The 21,097-nt window shown below is 38.4% G+C and overlaps 1 protein-coding gene across 1 annotated transcript in view; it reads left to right on the forward strand.

Annotated features, from left to right (window-relative positions):
• Positions 1–21,097, forward strand: part of LOC124729336 (prosaposin) — a 75,604-nt gene that overhangs the window by 37,203 nt on the left and 17,304 nt on the right. The window contains exons 8-14 of the mRNA XM_047248495.1: positions 1,301–1,420; positions 9,157–9,331; positions 9,450–9,601; positions 9,704–9,838; positions 9,967–10,107; positions 20,587–20,776; positions 20,912–21,063. Coding sequence (XP_047104451.1) covers positions 1,301–1,420; positions 9,157–9,331; positions 9,450–9,601; positions 9,704–9,838; positions 9,967–10,107; positions 20,587–20,776; positions 20,912–21,063 — 1,065 coding nt within the window. The remainder of the gene's footprint in view (positions 1–1,300; positions 1,421–9,156; positions 9,332–9,449; positions 9,602–9,703; positions 9,839–9,966; positions 10,108–20,586; positions 20,777–20,911; positions 21,064–21,097) is intronic.

Genomic DNA, 21,097 nt, shown 5'->3' on the forward strand with positions numbered 1-21,097 from the left:
TTCTCTCAGTTGTTCTGCCACTAATGCTGCTGAGTCGGGAGGTCGGTAAAAGGAGCCAATTATTAACCTAGTTCGGTTGTTGAGTGTAACCTCCACCCATAATAATTCACAGGAACTATCCACTTCTACTTCACTACAGGATAAACTACTACTAACAGCGATGAACACTCCACCACCGGTTGCATGCAATCTATCCTTTCTAAACACCGTCTGTACCTTTGTAAAAATTTCAGCAGAATTTCTCTCTGGCTTAAGCCAGCTTTCTGTACCTATAACGATTTCAGCTTCGGTGCTTTCTATCAGTGCTTGAAGTTCCGGTACTTTACCAACGCAGCTTCGACAGTTGACAATTACAATACCGATTGCTGCTTGGTCCCCGCATGTCCTGACTTTGGCCCGCACCCGTTGAGGCTGTTGCCCTTTCTGTACTTGCCCAAGGCCATCTAACCTAAAAAACCGCCCAGCCCACGCCACACAACCCCTGCTACCCGTGTAGCCGCTTGTTGCGTGTAGTGGACTCCTGACCTATCCAGCGGAACCCGAAACCCCACCACCCTATGGCGCAAGTCGAGGAATCTGCAGCCCACACGGTCGCAGAACCGTCTCAGCCTCTGATTCAGACCCTCAACTCGGCTCTGTACCAAAGGTCCGCAGTCAGTCCTGTCAACGATGCTGCAGATGGTGAGCTCTGCTTTCATCCCGCTAGCAAGACTGGCAGTCTTCACCAAATCAGATAGCCGCCGGAAGCCAGAGAGGATTTCCTCCGATCCATAGCGACACACATCATTGGTGCCGACATGAGCGACCACCTGCAGATGGGTGCACCCTGTACCCTTCATGGCATCCGGAAGGACCCTTTCCACATCTGGAATGACTCCCCCCGGTATGCACACGGAGTGCACATTGGTTTTCTTCCCCTCTCTTGCTGCCATTTCCCATGAATGATCTAGAGAACGCAGGTACCAGAAAGTAGTTTGATGTAAGATTTGTGGCACTGAAATAAAGGGAAGTTTGGTTGACTGTAAAGAGATCAAAGTTATTGTTGGGGACAGGTTTACTCACATATTACAGGTATCTTAATCCAGTTTCACCCGGTGTAGAATTATTAATGATTCAATACAGGATTAACACACACAACACCTGTGTAAACCAACAATAATGGAAGCTGCCTTGAACAAAATCCTGTTCTCGGAGTTCTTGAAGTCTGTACATTTATCTAATATTTTATCACTTGTGAACCATTCATATTATACAGTTATATCAATGTTTATAAATTGATTCTTTGGTTTGAATTTTTCAGTGTCTCACAATTGTTGACGAATATTACGGAGCAATTTACAACTTTCTTGTAGAAAGTTTGGTTCCAAAAGATGTGTGCAGTGTTATGGGATTATGCCCTAAGCCTGAAAATGCAGGAAAGGTAAGATATATTTACTATAGTTTCACATATGCAAAGTTAGAGAAAAATTGCAATACCGACATTTTTTGGTCAATGTAAGCCATATTGGCTCCAATGGCACTTAACTCTGATGAAAATTTTCCCCATCCTCCTTCCTTGCACTGTCTGCTTCTCCAAATTACTAGAAAGGTTTTCTCAAGTACCAATTTCTCTTTCTTCCAAGGATTCAAATTTAATTTCCCGGAGCATTTGTTGCACTTCCGTACTGTCTGTACCAACCTCTTCAGGTCCTAGCAGCACTTCTCGGAATTCATTCCATGTCTGTTGTCGGACATACTTGACAAGAACTCGAAACACTGGAACAGTATTCTATTTCATACGACTACATATTGTTATCCGTAAATGTTTATACAGTATGACATGCTCAAGATGTTCACAATTAATCTTTTAATCAAATACCATGCAGTTCTTTGTCTTTGTTGTAGGCATTGTCTAACACTGATCCACATTTAAGGAGAGCTGCCATTCTTTGTATCAAGTGGAAAATTTTGTCTGTCTTTCTGAATTTCCTTACAATCATCAAATGATGATACTTTCCTGTACACAATGGCATTGTCAACGAGTTGTGCTGCTTGATCTTATCTGACAAAGTATTTATGTTTATTGAAGCATTTAAAGGTCATATCACACATCCTTTGGGCTCGGCCAATGTATTTTCATTTCTGTGGAACATTGACCATGCAGTACAACAAACTTGGTTATCTTAATGAAATATTCACAGAGCCAGTCACACATTTCTGAAGATACTCCGCATGATTGTGTCTTCGTCAATATTAGATGCTGTGCGACAGTGTCAAACGTCCTACGTAAATCGAGGAATATGGTATTAGTGTTCAGTTGACTGTGATGTTTGAAAAATGTATGAATAAAGCATGCTGTGTTTCGCACAAGTGGTTTTTTCTGAATCTGTACTAATTCTTGGAGACACGTGTTGCCTCCTCCTCCTCCCCCCCCCCCCCCCCCAAAACACACACACACACACACACACACACACACACACACACACACACACACACACACACACACACACACACACACACACACACGGGAACATCATAATGTTTGAACTTAGAATACACTTCGTATTATGTAAGACATCAGTGGTACTGGTATGTAATTTTGTGCATCTGATTTATTACCCCCCCTTTTTTTTTTAATTGGAGCAATCTGTGCTCTTTACCAGTGACACAGGACTGTTTGCTGTGCAAGTGATTCTCAAAAGATATGAGCTAGGAAAGAAGCCAGTTCTACTGCATATTCAGTGTTTGGGGCCTAGTGCCTTCCTCACTTTAAGTAGTGTTCGTTGTTTCTCAATGCCAGGAGTGCTAATATTTGTAATTGCTCATTGATAGGTATGTGCAGCGATCTGCTATTGATTTGGTAACATAATCTTATGCAAATAAATCTGTAAGTGAGAAATTTAAGATTTCTGCCATCTGTAGTTTAGACATTAGGTGGCTTCACAGGAGATGGAATGGAAGGTTTTGATCGACTCAATGACTTTACATATAACAGAAACTTAACGGTATTTTCTGGTAAGTCTTTTTCCAGCGTCTGACTAAGAGTTATTGTAGAACTCGCTCATGTCCTTTACTAAAAGTGCCCAAGTTGCTATTAACTTTGCTGTATCACTAACCTTGCGATCTGTATTATAACGAATATGTAGTTCTCTTTTCACAATTCTGTACAAATGGTGCCATCAAACCAGGGTGGGTCTTTGCTGATTTCAATTACTTTACGTGGAACCTAGTTGAATAATTGCTGTCAAAAGTCTTGTAACCCTCAAAATGCATAATTTTGAGGAGAGAAGAAAACGAGTGAAATGTTTGTGAATGCTTATCTGCCTTTGGTAATCAGCTAAAATGAGGCCACTACTTATTAATTAACAATACGTTGGACAGTGTGCGGCTTTTAAATAAAGACAAGAGAGGTGATCGTTGGACATCAATGTGAATGATGGGTAATGGGTCCCCATTGTGTTGATAGGCTAATCAAGCTAATTATCACAGATAAAACTGTTGTGTTGCTTTTTACCCCTACAAAGTTTTTCAAAGTTAATAATTTTCAATTAGTTCTGACTTTTGTGGCACAGAAGTACTGTTTGAGAATCTGAGGGTATCTTTGTACAAATGTAATCCATTATCTTGTATTTTGGATTTTCACGGATTTGGTTTTCAGTTGTGCTAGATCAGTGAAATATTCTCACTGCATGTAACATGCCAGAACCAAGTTGTTTGGTCATGCAATTGCTATTGCCTGATCCCATTCAGATGGTTCATACGCAAGGTCAGTCTTCTTGTTTTTATCAATTACCGCAGAACCTGAAATCGCAAGGCAAAAAGCCGTGCCCTGTTAGAAATTTTTGCTCCACAGACGTAAAGTCCTGGAAGTTCAACAGATATTGATACAAAATAATAGTTTCCCTGTTGTTGTTTTGTCCTGTACAATGATCTGACCACAGCTCTAAAATTCTTTAATCTCTTGATTCTAATGCTGAAAATTCAGAGGTTGAAAACTTAAGGAGGCAAGAGGTAATTTCTGGTGATTCCCGTCTGCCTACATTTTCAGGCCATACGTACATTCATATCTTGTCACCAATGTTACAAATTGCTTGACTGCAAGTTGACAGCTGATACAGATTGAATACTGCAGAAAAGTAAGAGTAGGACAGAACAGTACATGCTATAGAACTGTCCATACGGCAACATAAGTTTCAGTCTTTGATTATTGTGGGTCTCATTCTGCATCATCAAATACACTGCTTCTGCCCAAGAATGGTGCAGTTTGCTCACTTCTTCAATATTCTTTCTTTCTGTTTCATTTACAGTGTTGACTGAAGGAACAGTCTTTCACAATACCCACATGAATCTGACGTGGCATGTGGTACCCCAAAGCTAAATCATATTCCCCCACTAAAATCTCTCTGTATGCTCTTTCACTGCATTGTTTTGTAGGATTCTCTGCATTGTAATTGTAGGATACTCTTCTTTAAAGAGTTGATTAAGTTTATTAACTTCAAATCAGAACTCAGGCAGAGCATTTCGTTCTTATGTGCCAAATAGTGTCTTCCTTGTGCTGGTAGCATCTCATGTGGTTAGTTATCAAATCCTACAGGTCATTATGTAGTTTGCTCAGATGATTCTTGTGCATACTGTTTCTGCCTTCAATTGATATATAACATTTTTGCACCCACCTTTTCAGCAGGGATTTTACCAGACACTGTTTTTTAAAAAAAATCATGAACCAAATGTGGTTGTCCTGGATTCTGCTTGTATTTCTTCTCATTCCTGTACCAGTCATTATAATTTTATAATTCCAGGAATTTTTCAGTGTTTCAGTTAAATTTTTGTAGTTTTGAATGGTAAAAAGAGATATTCAAAGAATTTAACCCTCTAACGGTAAGGTGACGTTTCCTGACATTAACGGTAAGGTGGGGTTGGATCAGACCCCACCCTCCAAATATCGATTTTTCGGGGTAAAATAAAAAATGAATAATGTGAAAAAGTTTTATCATCAATTAAACACATATATTTGTTATAACAAGTTTTTTATTTTTATAGCCAATAAGTAAGAATATAAAATACTTTGGAAAAAAACAGGAATTTCGTTACAAAAAAATAACCTTAATAGAAATAGTCTCTCTAAAATTGTTGAAAACATAGTAAAAATCAATAGATTCAGTCATCAACTAGAAACTTGAGTGCTTTAGAAATTCTACAGATAGGAACTAAATGAGAAACATCTCTTACTACTTGTAGAAAATAATTATAGTGTCAGCAGTTTCGAAATATAAAGTTCTCAATAATAAATGTCCTTGTACACATAATGTAATAGGTCGTTTCTGAACAGTTTTCTGCATCGATATTGTCGACATCCTCTGACTCAGCCTCCTGTCAGAGAAACTCGTTGTATATCTCCTCAGGAGTTCTAAGGAGTTGATTCGCCATTTTAGTAAGATACTAGAAGAGAAAACAAAACTTAGATGTAATATAAACATCAATATGGGGTTGAATCCTCCCCACAAAAGAAACTAATAAGTGTGACGTAAACAGTAAGGTGGAGTCGGTTCCAACCTGAGCGCAGGTAATGTAGGTTTTGGATAGAGAGGGTAGTTGCAGGTCTCTCACCAGACTGACGTGTCCTCCTCGGCGTTCTCGGAACGACTGGCTGCTAGGGTAGCTGGAACCACAGCGCTCTCAGAAAAGGGAGTGGGGAGTTATAAACAAAACAGACTCGCTGGGGTCGGATCCAACCCCAACCTTACCGTTACAGGGTTGACGTTAATCCACGAATGCAGCAATGAAACATAAACTGAAGAATAAAACTTCACTTGCAAAGAAAACTCGCCATTTCCACCAACAAAACACAGAGCACACACAGGCACCTGCCAACAGCAAAATGTGTCAAAGCCTTTAGGGCAAAGACCATACAATACTTCATAACAATAAACTGTATTCGATGAGCATGATGCCACAGCTGTTTACACTTCTAAAGGACCCCACACAGCCATCCATCGCATGGGCAATCAATCAGTTGGGAGATCACACTTGTATTGGCAACTCGCAGCGATTGGTAACTGATTGCAAGTTGCATGGAAATGCCAGGCAATCTGAAGGATTGCACTCGATCCATGCACACAGTATGGTTGCCTGGATGGTTGGCAGTGATGTGTGGCAATATGGCTGCGACGTTTCTCTATTTATCGCACCTGTTTGCGCCGTTCTGTTTCACTTCACGTGCCTTGAGTAAGAAATCTACATTAGAATTTAAAGTTACCAAGGGTCAATGAAGTACTTTGTGAATTGAAAGTCAGAGATGCCATTTTTATTAAGAAGTAATACAAAATACACCCTTGGATTTCAAAGTGGTTAGCATTTTGAAACATGTACTATAGACATAGAATTGATGGCAACATCATAGTAAATCGTGGTACTATGGGCTCCCACTTACCATTTTGAGTTATTTATGAAATAAATACATGCATTATTGAAGTTCTTAACTTTTGAATGGAATGACATACATACCTATTCTAATGTTAAAGAGGACAATTTAATTTAAATGTTCATTATAAATCTTCTCAAATCTCTTATATCATATAACCACAGTTCATAACAAGAGTTACGTAATCAGTAGTGCTGCTACTAACGTCATCTCTATAGGCACATCAAGTAAATTGTGTAAATATGTTCAGTTAATTATGAGACTATTAGTCCTCAATTTGTTTTTATTCATTAAGTGTAAAACAAATTGTGTTGGCTCACTGGAAATATGTACACAACCCATTTGGCACCAGTGAAAAATGTAATAGATTCTGTAAAATAATGTACATTTTCCAAAAAGAGTTTAAAAACAAGTTTAATAAAGTATAATTCTTATTTATTTTAAATTTGTTTTGCAAGTACTCCTGGGATACGGAAATCAGCTACCACTGCTGTTAAACAAAGCAGTTCATTTTCAGTAGGAGAATTTGTCAACACAGTGACGTTCGTAATACTGATTGAAATTGCTTGGCAAATTCCTTGTTTGTGGGATGTCGGTGCGAGTGACCAATTACAGGCGATACCGAATTCAACGGATCACTGCAAACAGTCACTCGCGTGTGGGACCCTTAACACCTAATGGAAAAATATTGTGAATGGTGGTTTTGAGAAGTGGTATTATCAAAGTAAATTTCCTTTTATGTAAGATGAATTATGTTACGTGTGAAAATGAGGGATGAACTCCTTAAATCACAGGTCATTTGACTCTCATTCAAAACTTAACATTTTGAGGACCAGCCACATAAAAAAATTTGACCCAGAAAATAAGCAGTTTGTCATAATTTAAAATTTTACTGGCACATTAGTGTTTTATGTATCTTAGTGTAACACAGGCTAAAAAAAGATAAATATTATAGTGAAAGATTAGCTTTTCTTGTAGCTGTGTCGTAAGTATATTAATTTAAACTATTAATTTTTTCTGATTGTATCTTCATGCAACTTAACAGTGATGATACTATTGGCTGACTGCATCACATGTCTTATGCTCTGAATATCTGGTGTCATTGGCTGCCTAGATCACATGACATGGACTATGATTGGCTGATAAAAACATGTTGCAATTTGTTTCAGTGCTTCAGAAGCTCCTGTGCTATTTTGGTGGAATTTGTGTTTATACTTCCGAAATGCAATTGCCCCTCCCACCCCCACTGGGTTTCATTTGCTAAAGTACCGGGAAGTTCTACGCTGGTGCATAAAACCTTTACCATTCAAAAGATTGATAAGTTTTGCAGCTCTGAGGGAAAGTACATTGTCACTTAATATGGGAAAAAATGTATTTTCACATGGGAAAAGTGTATTTTCACATGAAAAAGTGTATTTTTAACCAGGAAATCCAAGAAAAATTTGTGAATTCTTCTTTCTTGAGAGGTGTATATTTAGTATACATTCCTGGGACTTGGAGTTCATGTTTGTTTCTTTATACAAGGGATATGCAACCATGTAACAGAGTATAGAGAACATGGTATCACTGAAACCATGTTTTGTAAGTAAATAGCAGTTGGAACATTAGACATTCTCATTATTCAGATATATTGTAGACATTCTCTTTAGTAGATTTGTTGCCTCTTCGAAGTGTTGCCCCAATTAAATGCTGTCTGTGGTTCACCTTTCCCACAGCATTTTCTATGTGATGGTTCCAATTGTAATTGCAGTCCCTAGCTGTTTAGTTCAACCTTCAGTTTGTACGAGTCACTATGTAACTGAAATTTAACAGATTACTTTTTAATATGTACCTGGATGCTCTCTTACTACTTATTGTTAAAGTTCAATTTTCACTTTTCGTACCATATGGATATCATGTCTAAATTATTTTGCAATTGGTTTTGATCTCCTGACTACTTCACTACACAGTAAAAGAAAACATCACCTGCAAACAATCCAAAGAAGCTGCTCAAATTGTCTCCTAAATTGCTTGTATAGAAGAGGAGGAGGAGAAGGAGAGGGCATATAACACTCAGTGAGATTTCAAAGTTACTATGAACTGTGACTTTTCTGACTGGAAATCACGAATCCAGTCGCACAACTGCAACGATTCTCCACAGGCATGCAATTTACTTCAAAACCAGTTGTGAGGAATGGTGTCTAAAGCCTTCTGCAAATATGGAAGCATGGAGTAAAGTTGAGATTGTGTCAGTATCACACATTACTTAACGTGATTAAAGAGCCAGTTTTATTTCACAAGAATGATATTTCCTCTGAGTCTGTGCTGACTGTGTGTCAATAGATAGTTCCCTTTCAGGTGTTGACAGCACTATGTTATTACGTTAATGTTGGCATATGTATTTATAATTTGGAGTATTTTCTTTCTTTCACTAGATTCGGCTTTTGAAACTTATATTTCTAATGACTTTTCCCTGTTGGAATACAGATACATGCAATGTTGTTGTTAATTCATACAATGTAAGCTTTCACGGCCGGTATTGTCTTCACTTAAAACGTCCGGGCTGATAGGCCGTGGTCATAGTATAAAACTGTCTCCTGACGTTTCGTCTCTGACTGCAGGAGACATCCTCGGAGGTAAAGCGGTCTCCCGCAGTCGGAGACGAAACATCAGGAGACAGTTTTATACTTCAACTACGGCCTATCAGCCTGGAAGTTTTAAGTGATTGTTGTTAATTGTTATTTTCGTATACTTGAAGATCTGTTCAAACTTCACAGGGACCACTCTGGCCACTTCTTCCATTTAAAACAGCTCAAAAATTACAATACGCTTCTGCGGATGATGAACCAGTTATAGTGCCACTTACTCCTTTACAATCAGCTCAGCCCATCATTGGACAAGATGAAGCAAACAGTTACAAACAACTCCATCGTGTTCCTTTGGAAAAGAATGGTAATGGCCCTTGCCATTCTGGGAATGGTATCACACACATAATATATAAATAAGGAATCTTAAGCCACTGTGTTTTGAAGTGGTTTTTTTTTTAAGAAGTTTGTTTCATGTGTTTCAGATGTGAAAGTATCTCATCTAGAAGTGAATCAGCTGCCTATTGATAGGATGGTGCTTCAAACAGCAAACACAGTTCAAAACCGTCAGCTCTGTGAATTCTGTGAATTATTTTTACATTATTTGCAACAGGTTCTGACAACACCTTCCACTGAGGTTTGTAACAGTTCTGATGCGGCTGATAGCTGATTCATGCTAAAAGTTGCAGAGAGCAAAGAAATAACAAATGTTTGTCTTATTTACAAATATTTTTTACAGGCCCAAATTGAGCGTGCTGTTAAGAAAGCATGTTCCGAGCTACCAAAAGAATTTGAAGATCAGTGCAGAGACTTTGTGCAGAATTATGGTGATGCTGCAATCGCTCTCCTTGCACAGGAGATTGACCCATCTCAGGTAAATGGATAACATTCATGACGCACAAGGGTTTTCTCTATATGCAAGATGTTACAAATTCATCCAACTCTGTGTAGCTGAATTTTTATTTGTGCTTGTTTTACTGAAATTGAAATTTGTTAAAACAGGTGTGCCCAAGATTAGGAATATGCCCTTCAGAGAAGGCATTAATTGATCTTTCAAATGTTGTATATGACAAGCCTTCCTGTCCATTGTGTCTTCTTGCTGTGCAGGATCTCCAGAACACACTGAAAAATAACAAGACTGAGGTAAGTAGCATCGCTAAACAGTATTTAAATACTGTTGCATAATGAGATGATGTAGGAAATTACTTAATCTTGTAGAGTTTAGTTAGTTATGTGACAGGCCATATTCGTGATAGACATAATGTTGTGTAATTTCTTAATTGAAAACATTTACTTACAGTCTTGTGCTTTTCTTCAGAATAAGTAATTACAAAGTAAAACATCAAATCTGTTTCTGAATATACTTCTACTAGCTACTAGAAATTCTATATCTGCTTGGATTCTCAAATCCTTTTGTAGCTGTGAATTTTGCTGCTCTCCGTGTTGGATTTTTCACTCTCAAAGTGAATAAATGTTTGCATTATCACCTTTTGTACAGTGAATACATAGTGGTTCATAATGAAAATATTCAAAATGTGCTACCTTCCTGATTTGTTTGGCAAAAGTAACTGCCATAAGCTTTTTCCAGTTAAAAACAGCTATTCCTGAAAATATTAAATGGATGCGTTGCGGATTTTCAAAACTTGGAGTTTGTACAAAAACTGTTGATCACTTTCAGAAGATCATTATTTACTAGCTAAATTCTCAGCTTGGTTGTTGCTTTCACATCATTACCTATTTTCTTTGTTGGTACTTCTCTCCCACCTTGACAACAATACTACAGTCTGTACATCAAAAGAAAAACCCTAATAGTTAAAGTGGTGCCGAGCACAGTTGCTCTTAGTGTCCACCACAACCTATCACATAATGTGACCTAGTATGTCTCTATGGCAGTGCATAAATGTTGCCACACATCTGTAGCAAACCATTGTTTTCAGTCACCTAGATTCGGTGTAACCACAGCCTTTTTTGTTTCACAGTGAAAAGTAAACTTTCACAACATGAAGCGTAGTACCACCTGCAAAATAGATGATGGATCATTGAAATAAAATAAGAGCAGTAATGGCCACATGAGGTTGAACTCTGTGGAACAACATCTTTGTCCATGGACATGTGATATCAATCTGTTTGTTACTTAAGCAGCTAGTGTAGCTTTCTGCAATGCAAACGAAACCAAAGAGTTGCTAAACCTTGTTATCATAAAAACATTTATCTAATTGCATTTTGACAGGCATAACCAGCTTAGTGAATGTATATATAGCTCACAGTAGAACAGCGTTTTTTAAATTAACTTTTTTAATATCCTTTATTATCCAGATAAGAGACAACCAATGGAAAAACTGTTGAAAAAATTTGTAAGCAGAGAGTATGGCCACTATACCTCAATCAAAAATGGGTAAGAAGAAGAGTATGGGCAGGGCTGTGGTATTGGTTCACATTTGTATGTGCACACAATAGGGTTGCGACAGCAACAGCTAGGTATTTATGTTTTAGGTTCATTCATGTGCTGCCTGTTAACTTAAAGTATTGTTTGCTTAACAGAATTGTTACAGACTTACCACTTTCTGTGCACTTTCACAACATAGTTTAGAAAATTATGTCACCTAAAGTACATGTTGCACACAATGAAAATGATATGCAAATGTTGGGTTATGGCCGCATACCTCATCAGCAACTAGTACCTGAACAACAGAGTGATGAACAGTGGTGAACAGAATGGGAGGCATCAACAATCCCATCTCTGGGTGTTACTGTGGTAGCTATCCAGTAAAAAACTGTCAACAACTTTGTTGTTCAGATCCTTGTATAGTGATTACTGTTTGTGCAGTTGCCCTCCTGTCAGTCACGGATGAGGGGTTGTCAGTTGGGGTGGATAAGGGAAGAAAGGAGATAGGAAGGATGGCCGATTGCTCAGAGGGTGGTGGTAGGCCTAAGAGATGAGAATACTGGAGAGGAAAGGCAGCAGGTGTTGGGGTAGGATTGCAGCACACAGCACCGTAACCAGATAGTGGGGGAGTGGTTTGGGAAGGACTGACGGAACGGAGGAAGTGGAGATTGATGAAGAGGATGTGGGTGCAGAGGGCTGTTAGAGATTAATGCCAGGAAGGAACGAAGAAAGTGTTGCAAGTATAAGGCCCACCTACATATTCAAAAAAGATGGTGCTGCAGGAAGTATCAAGATGGCACGTTATGAAGCAGCCATTGAAATAGAATATTTTGTGCTCAGCAGTGTGTTCTGTCGCAAAGTGGCCATATTCGTTTGGGGGGACAGTTGGTTGGTGGCCATGACCTTGTAAAATGTTGCATAAAAATTGCAGCAGTGTTGGTATATAATATGGCTGCTTTCACAGGTGACCCTGCCTCTGATGTGATAGGATAAGACTGTGAAGGGACTGGAGCAGGATATGCTTGGGTAATTTGGACAGGTCTTGCACATTGGTTTTCCACTGATATAAGACCCATATGGAAAGTGGTTGTATTATATAGGTAGGTTGGACAGCAGAATACTTCCTTAGGAGGGGTGGGAAGTATTGTGGGTGGGATGTCTCCCATCTCTGAGTATGAGTATGAGGATAGGTAGTTGAAGCCCTGGCAAAGGATGTGGCTCAGTTGTTCCGTAGGAGTGGTGGGGATTAAGAGTGTGAGGATATGGCACAGGAAATTTATTTGAAGACTTGGTCTGGGGAGGAGTGCTGGTATCTGAAGGTCTGAGTCAGACCTTGAGCATACTAAGCAAGGGAAGTATTGCCACTGCAGATGCAGTGTCCAGTGGTGGCCAGGCTATATCTAAGGGATTTTGTTGGTGTGACAGGAACGACAGCAGTCAAAATAAAGGTGTTGTTGAGTAGGTCTGACATTGACATGTCATGGCATGGATGAAGCCATCAAGAGAAGTGGGAAGTAGTAAACACCCAGGAAGGTGGCAGTTGGACATGTAAGGAATGGGCTGGTGGATTTGGAGTCTGAAGGATGCTGGAAGATCGTGATTGAACTTGGTGTTGATCTGAAGTTGAGGCCTTTAATAGGAGTGAAACTTCTGTAATATATACATTCTTAGTGGATAGGTTGAAACAGGGTGTTTGATATGTTTAGTTTCTGGATTTTGTGGGATATTTGGAGTGAGTTTTACAGATTTGGCAGATAGAAAAGCCGAGCAAAGTGTAGTCTGGGCTATGAGTGGTTGATTTGTGGGGGAGGGGGTGGTGCTTCACTGGGGTAGAAGTGTAGTGTTGCTCTGATGCAGTAATTGGGTGTCGGCAAATGTGATTATTTTTGAGGTGGTGTCTGAAGTAGTATCTCAGGTGTTGGAGAGCAAGTGTGTCCGTTTGGGAGATTATGGTTTAGGTCACCGGGTTTCACAGAAACAGTATTGCAGCTTAGGTGGTATAGAGATGCCATCATGAATATTTGTTTCTGTTGTATTGTGTTATTGAGGGATAAGAGATTGGAGGCATCTGTAAATTTGAAGGTCATTTTGAAGCAAACTTCTATAGTTAGGCAGTCGTGGGATTCCGTGACGTAGGCAGCATTTAAGGAACAGGATTTGAGACTGGGTCTTAGCTAAGGGTAGAAATATTTTTTTGAGCTGACACAGATTGTGCATGTGTCCATTTGGGATGGAATGTTGCTACATAGAAGGAAAGTAATGTAAAACTACTTTGGTTACTGTCGGGTAAGCTCTGGGGAGTGTTGGAAGTAAGTCGCTGGTGTTTGATGGACTACACTTGTGACCAATAGCAGTTAATTTTGGTAGAAACTGCGGTTGACCACTTTTAAATCTTATGTAGTATATGATTAGCCAGTTTTGTAACCACTGCAGTCTCATCAAATTGTGGGCATTCAGAGGAATTTTATTTTGTAGATCAAATGTAGCTCCTCCCTAGGGTTGTAGTGCTGATGAAAATACCAGGACCTAGATAGTCTACTAGAAGTATACAGGGGAGTAATAAAGACTGTTATTAACAGTTGAAGAACTGAGCGTAATTGTGCATAAACACAACTGAAATTATCGCCAAGATTCTGGACAGTACCCTTCCTTGGAAATAATAGAAATACACACATGGGTACACAGGCTGCATTAACTTGCTGGTGATGTAACTCTGTTGTTAAGTGTGGCAGAGACCGTCAGCCATGTAGTCACTATGATTCGTAACCACTGTGATGACACCTTTGTGTAAAGGATGGGTGATAAGGTCTCAATTAGTTTTCAGTTTACGGTCAGTTGTGTGTTCTGTAGAAGTGATGTTGGACTCGGGGCAGATTTAGGAGAGGAAGGTGAGGCCAGGTTAGATTTAAGAAAGTTCTGAAAGGGGGGGATGACTGGATGGAAGGGGAGGAGGATCGCATTGAAGGGAGGTTGAAACAGTTTTAAACAAGGTTTTATGTGTAATTTTGGTTATCTTTTGTCAGTGGGTTACGTGGAAAAGAAATGTTTCTACTGCAGAGAACAGGTAAAGGAAAGAAGATCCTTGTATAGGTTTGAGGCTAAAGGTGAGGCTTGCAGAAAGCACTCGGACTTCTGTAGAAGCCAGAGTGCTGCGTGAATAGTTGAAAACAATGTTACAGGATGGGTGTTCAGAAGTAGTGGGTTTCGTAGAGGGTGGAGAAAGGTTTTGGGGATAAGGAAGGCAGAGTAAGACAGCGAGGTGTGGCCAGGGAGCCGCGACGAGCTGATGTAGTTGGATGAGAGTGGTAGGCTCTTTTCTTGGTTACTCTTAATCCCATGTGGGCATAGGACAGGAGTATCTAGGACAGCTTCCTCAGGTGGTGCTGGAAATTCTGTTTCAACTGTTCAGGGACAAGAGTCTCTACTACTGCAATAGAATTATGGAAGTTGTAAGCAGAGTAAAGGGATTATGTGGAAGGAGTGGGGGCTGTAGAGTTTGCTTCAAGCTTGGATTGTAAGGTTATGAAGAACCAGATAAACGAGAGTGAGGGACTGACGGAATTGGAAAACATGAAGATTCTTGTGGTAGGATTGGTGACAGCCCGAGGTAATTTTAACTGTAAGCCCATTACTTGAGATTCCATGTGCCAGACAGGTTCTTAGACAGAAATGTATGCTTAGTTTTGCTAGGGCAAAAGAGTTTTTGGAACTGACAAAGAGCAGGGATTCTCTCTCTTAGTAACATACAGGGACACTTTCAGTTTTTGCAATATGTGTTGGTTCAGATATAATGTGTATCAAACAGGCACAAATAAAATAAGAGGGAAATAGTAATGAATAGACACAGTGTGGTCAATTACAAATACAGTAATACCTCAACTTACACTACTGTTTTATGCATATCTGGACTAATGCGCTCCATATGTTTGAGTGCCATGCACCTCTATTCCCCTGTGCTGCCAGCACAGTGTTCAGCTTATGACAGGTTCAAGTTTGTTTTGTGCAGTACTGTTTTAACCATGGAGCTGGCACTATTGATAGGTATTAACTATGTTATCCAAATGAAGCAGAACTGATTTATTTGCATAAAAATGAAGAGAGATAATTATCATCCTAGGAATCTAAACTTAATATTGTCAAAGACTTCAATGCAAAAATTAGAATTTGTGAAAAATGCAAAGAAGGTTGATGTACTGGAATAAACAGTCACATAAACTATCAAAGGCAAAGAAAAAATTGAAGAAGGTGAGAAAAATACTCAATCCTTGGATTCAAGTGTCATTCATAAAGTCTTGGTATTATTGCTCAGATGAGAACAATGTTAATATTATAGGCTGATAATCAAGTTAGAGTGGGAAAAAAACTTTCCTGTTGATCACAACAAAGTGTGCTTTAATGCTAAGCTGATTTTTGAGAGACTTAAAAAAGCAGCTGGGGAGGCAGCCAAAGATGAAAGTTTTAAAGCTAACAATGGTTGGTGTAACCAATTCAAAAATTGTCATAGCAGAAAGTGGAGATTATGCAAGTGGTAGTAAAGAGACTGGGTTACTCTATCCCAAGAAAATCAAGGTGATGGTACAAGAAGGTGGCCATGCCACCCAAACCATGTTCACCATAGATAAAACTGGTCTGTTCTGGAAGAAGATGCCTAAAAAAAAAAAAAAAAAAAAAAAAACTTTCATTCTACATAAAGAGAGAACCTTTCCAGGTTTCAAAGCCTCCAAAGATGGATTGACAGTGGTGGTTATTATAAATTAAAACCTCTCGTAGTTTAGTGCTCAGAAAATCAAAGGGCTGTAAAAAATAATCCAAAGCTGGGTCTACATCTATATCTAAATACATACTCTGCATGCCACCGTATGTTGCATGACAAAGGGTATCCTAGGTACCCTGTGCTAGCACTAGTAATTTTCTTTCCCATTCCTCTCACAAATAGAGTGGTGGAAAAACGACAGTCTGTATGCCTCCATATGAGTGCTAATCTCTCTGATCTTATCTTCGTGGTTCTTATGCAAAATGTACACGAGTGGAAATACAATTATTCTGCAGTCAGCATCAGATGCTGGTTCTCTAAATTTTATCAGTAGTGCTTCTCCAAAAAGAATGTCACCTTCTCTCAAGTGATTCTCATTTGAATTCCTGAAGCATCTATGTAGTACTTGTGTGTTTGAACCTACCAGTGTGATGTCCTTAGGTTGGTTAGGTTTAAGCAGTTCTAAGTCTAGGGGACTGATGTCCTCGGATGTTAAGTCCCATAGTGCTTAGAGCCATTTTTTGAAACTACCAGTGACAAATCTAGCAGCCCACTTCCGAATTGCCTCAATGTTTCCCTTTAATCAGACCTGATGCAGATACCAAACATTCAAACTGTACTCAACAATGGATCATGCTAGCATCCTATATGCAATCTCCTTTACAGATCAACCACACTTTCATAAAATTCTCCCAGTAAACCAAAGTCGACCATTCATCTGTGTTGATGTAACTATGTCAAGCAGGATCCTACTAATACTCTACTCGACCATTGTGAGTGTGTTTCTCCTACTCGTTTGCATTAACTACGTTTAGAGCTATCTGCCATTTATTATACCACCTAGTAATTTTGTCAAAGTCATCTAGTACCCTCCTACAGTCACTCAGTAACAACACTCCCCATGCACCACAGCACGAGCAGCATACAGCTGCAGACTGCTGCGTACCCTGTCTACCAAATCATTTACGTGTATAGAAAAGAACAGCAGTCCAGTCATGCTCCTCTGGGGTGCTCTTGATGGTACCCTCGGCTCTGAGGAACACGTTCCATTGAGGAAAACACACTGGGTTTTGTTACTTAAGAAGTCTTCAAGCCTCTCACATACCTGGTAATCTTATTATGTATGCTTGTATCTTCATTCTCATTACAACAATTTGAGAATCGAATGTTAAAGCTTGCGTGACAGTTTCCATTTTTGAGGACTGGTTTGTTCTTCACATCAGGTATGAAGTCGAACGTTATTGCTAGTTGAAACAAATAGCATTTAATGTGATGCTATTAATCGACGACAAATCGGGTCAACCTTCTGTTACTCTAATTTTGACCCATGTGTGAAAGTTGTATTTTTGCCAACGAATACAGCTGGCCTGTTTCAACCAATGGACCAGGGAGTCATTAAAAGTTTTAAACTGTAAAACAGAAGATGACTGCTTGCTTATGAAGCTGTGAGACAAAACAATGAGCTCTCTATTAAGGACTTTTCGAAGTAATTCAAAGTTTTAGATGCTGTGCAAATTATTGGACAGTCTTGGAATGAAATTTCTCAAACTTTAAATGGCATCTGGATTCCTCCCACCAATACTCAAATCCAGGGGGAATCACCACATGATTCTGATCAAATTGGTAATGTGATTGAAGAAGTGGTTGATCTTGCCAGACAACTAAATGTGGAGATGGATGGTATGACATTAAAGAACTGCTGGGTTCCCACAATCGGGAGCTAACAATTGATGAGCTTGTAGAAGTACATAAGCAAGAGCAAACCATTGAATAACCTGATTCTTTAGACCCATTTCAATCAGAAGATCACATGATGGTTGCAAAGTTGACATTCATTTGAAAAAGGGTTACATATTTTAGAAAAAAAGGGCTCCAACAAAATTCAAATTTTGGATACAAAACAGAGAATAAAATATTTGTTGGCGTGCTAAAAGCAAAATATTGCATGAGAAGAGAGAAAAATTCTCGTTGGGTGACCTTGGTTTACATTGTTGCAATACACAATACTTTATTGTAATAATTGTTGTATTATTTTGAACAGTTTATTAAACTTTTGTAAATTACATTGTTTTCTTTAGTCTCTGGTCCCATTTGAACATAATTTGCAGTTATACAGGTGCAAAATTGGACTCAAGAGTTATGCGAATTCGACTTAACAGTTATTGCTTGGTTCCACCTATTGTGCAAGTCCCTGGTATTACTGAAAAAGAAAACTATAAGTACAAAACAAATCTGAACATATAAGTAAAGAAAGTTTAAAAATGGTGTATTTTATTCTCCTGACTTTTATAAGCTTTATGTACAGTCATGTTATGGCTGGGCTACAGCTACCAAATTGTATAACTGTACTTTATCGGCAGGAGGTAAAGAAAAGATATCATTAGTCTGAAGAGCTGAATATTTAGAAGAATGGCCAAAATTGATTGGTGAGTAGCAGCAGGGAGGATTTTGCAGGTACATAGTAGCTATTGCATCAGAAAAGTGAGAACATTATAGTTTTCATGGATACAGAGAGTAATGACCAGTTATCATGACACATTGTAGATATCCTCGACAGATTTTTGTGCATACGTGAGAAGGAGGGGAGATACTTGTACTGAATAATAATTAGCATATGCACGACAAGAAGGGCACCATTAAAGGTCACTCATTATGGACAATGTATGCAGCAATATGGGCATTGATAGTGGACAGTATTGTCGTTGGGTTAGTTGGTATATCATAAAACCGCATACCATGTGGCTGACATTCTGTTACAGAGTTGCAACAAGCCAATAAAACCAAAGACAGGTGTGTCTTAACAGATGCCATAAAAGAAAGGGCATGTGTGGCAACAGCATGACTAATGTTCCAAAGCATTGTGGACATACAGTGCCAATAGTGGTGTATGCTAGCAACAGTGGTTTATCACTATTGAAGACTTCTACCAAACCCTTCTGATAGCCAAGTCGCAAGCATGTTAAAGATAAAAACAGAGTACCAAACTCTTCATAATAGAAAGGTATCACCTTTATTAATAATAAAGTATTGTTACTGAGGTTGGAGACACATAAAGAGAATTAATCCTTTCAGGTTGATGTTCAACTGCGAATTTAATCTTGGAGTGCATTTTATTCATTTAATCTGCTCATTATTCACCCTTCTGTCTTAAGAACTGGTCACCTGCCTTTGTATGTCATGTAATTTTATCTTTATACCCAACAATGGAAAGTCCAGGATGGACTGTAACAGTATCGTACTACTCACCATATAGCAGAAATGCTGAGTAGCAGATGGGCATCTATATATTGGGATGCATATGGAAAATGTTTCTAAAAATGTCAGCAAGCAGACCATTCACAGCTGCTACTTATCCTGAGACCATTATTTTGCATATAGATCTCAAAATTTAATAAGAGTTCTGTGAAAGAGGTAACTCCAGTAACATTACAAGTTTATAAATCAGCATGCCAGAACTTTTTGTGGCCTTCAATTTTGCGATCAAATTGTAAGTTATCAATGAAAGAAGTATTGAAATCGATAAACCTCACAGTCCTATTTCTGCATGGTACTTACAGTAAAGTTATTCAATAAGACTAATTTAGCATAATGGTTAGAGGTTCAATTTACTGTAGCATAAGTTACTTAAAGTCCATTTTATGTATGAAATATCTGTCTTGAAGTATTCTAGTATGTAAATTTGACTTTTAGTTGAAAATAAGCAGATCATAGCATCTCTCTTACTGTTCATGGTGTATTACTTTCAGAAATATTTCATAAAAATTTCCCTGTATCCAGTGTGAATTTGCTGTACTGTAACAGCAGAAAGAATTAAATTTTCTGATAGGGAGTTAAAAACTATGTTTTTTGTGTATTTCTATCACTGTGGAATTATTTATTTGTATACTTTTGAGTTTATACTCATTGCAGTATAAATGACACATCTCTTTCTTTAATCCTATTAGATCTACATGGAATATATAATTAATTTTTAGCCTGCTCAGGATCAAACTGCATCTGTGATCCAGATAAGATTAAAAATAGTTTTCATGGAACATTAAAAATTTTCGCAGAATCATGCTTTGGCTGTTGGTTACATATGTGACCAGTATGAGAAGTAGTTAGTGGCAGTTCTAAAGTTGATGAATAACTCATAATGCTCTTTCTGTTCCTGGGTTCAAATCTCTCTTCAGTCTTCCTTAAACCAGCTGTGATGGTTGTAAGCATAAGATTGTAAAGCAAATTGGAATGGATATAGATCAATATAAACTCTAATATATTTTCTAAATCTCAGAATTTATGCACATAAAACGTATTATATTACTGTCACACTAATTTTCCAATGAAAACACAATGTTCGTAGAGCCATTGGTCACTTCAAATTTTCTGCTCGTATGATCAGACTAGTGCTTCTCCTGTTGTCTTCTCCCTGTAAAGTTTATGTAGAGATTTTTATTGCCAGTATGTCATTACAGACTTGAGGATTAACATTTTTTCTTTCCAGGCAAGCATTAAGCGTGCTTTGGATGGTTTGTGCACTAAACTTGCCAAGTCATTGGCTGCAGAGTGTGAAAAATTTGTTGAAGAGTATTCTGATCAATTGGTGGATATGTTAGTGGCTGATTTTACACCACAGGAAGTTTGTGCTTATTTGAAGCTGTGTGATCCTTCACCAAAGCCAATGATTGATACTTGTAAGTTATTATTGTCCAGTAGTGAATTATTAATATTTCTTTGTTGTGTTACACATGTTGCTACATCTAAAACTTCATGCTATGTGTACTAAGATATTTAAATATAATAATTGCAAAAATTGACATTAATTTCAGTGTCAAATGAGATTCCATCAGCCAGTCAACATCATTTAATGCCACAGGACATAATCCATAGTGAAATTCAAAAGTATCGTGGTGAAGCTTGTGTGATCTGTGAATTTGTCCTAACGAAGATACAAGAGCAATTGAAGGATAAGCCAACGGAGGTTGTATTTATTTGAATCATTATTTCTTTCATGT

Source organism: Schistocerca piceifrons, chromosome 1, assembly GCF_021461385.2.
Source record: "Schistocerca piceifrons isolate TAMUIC-IGC-003096 chromosome 1, iqSchPice1.1, whole genome shotgun sequence".
Lineage (NCBI taxonomy): Eukaryota > Metazoa > Arthropoda > Insecta > Orthoptera > Acrididae > Schistocerca > Schistocerca piceifrons.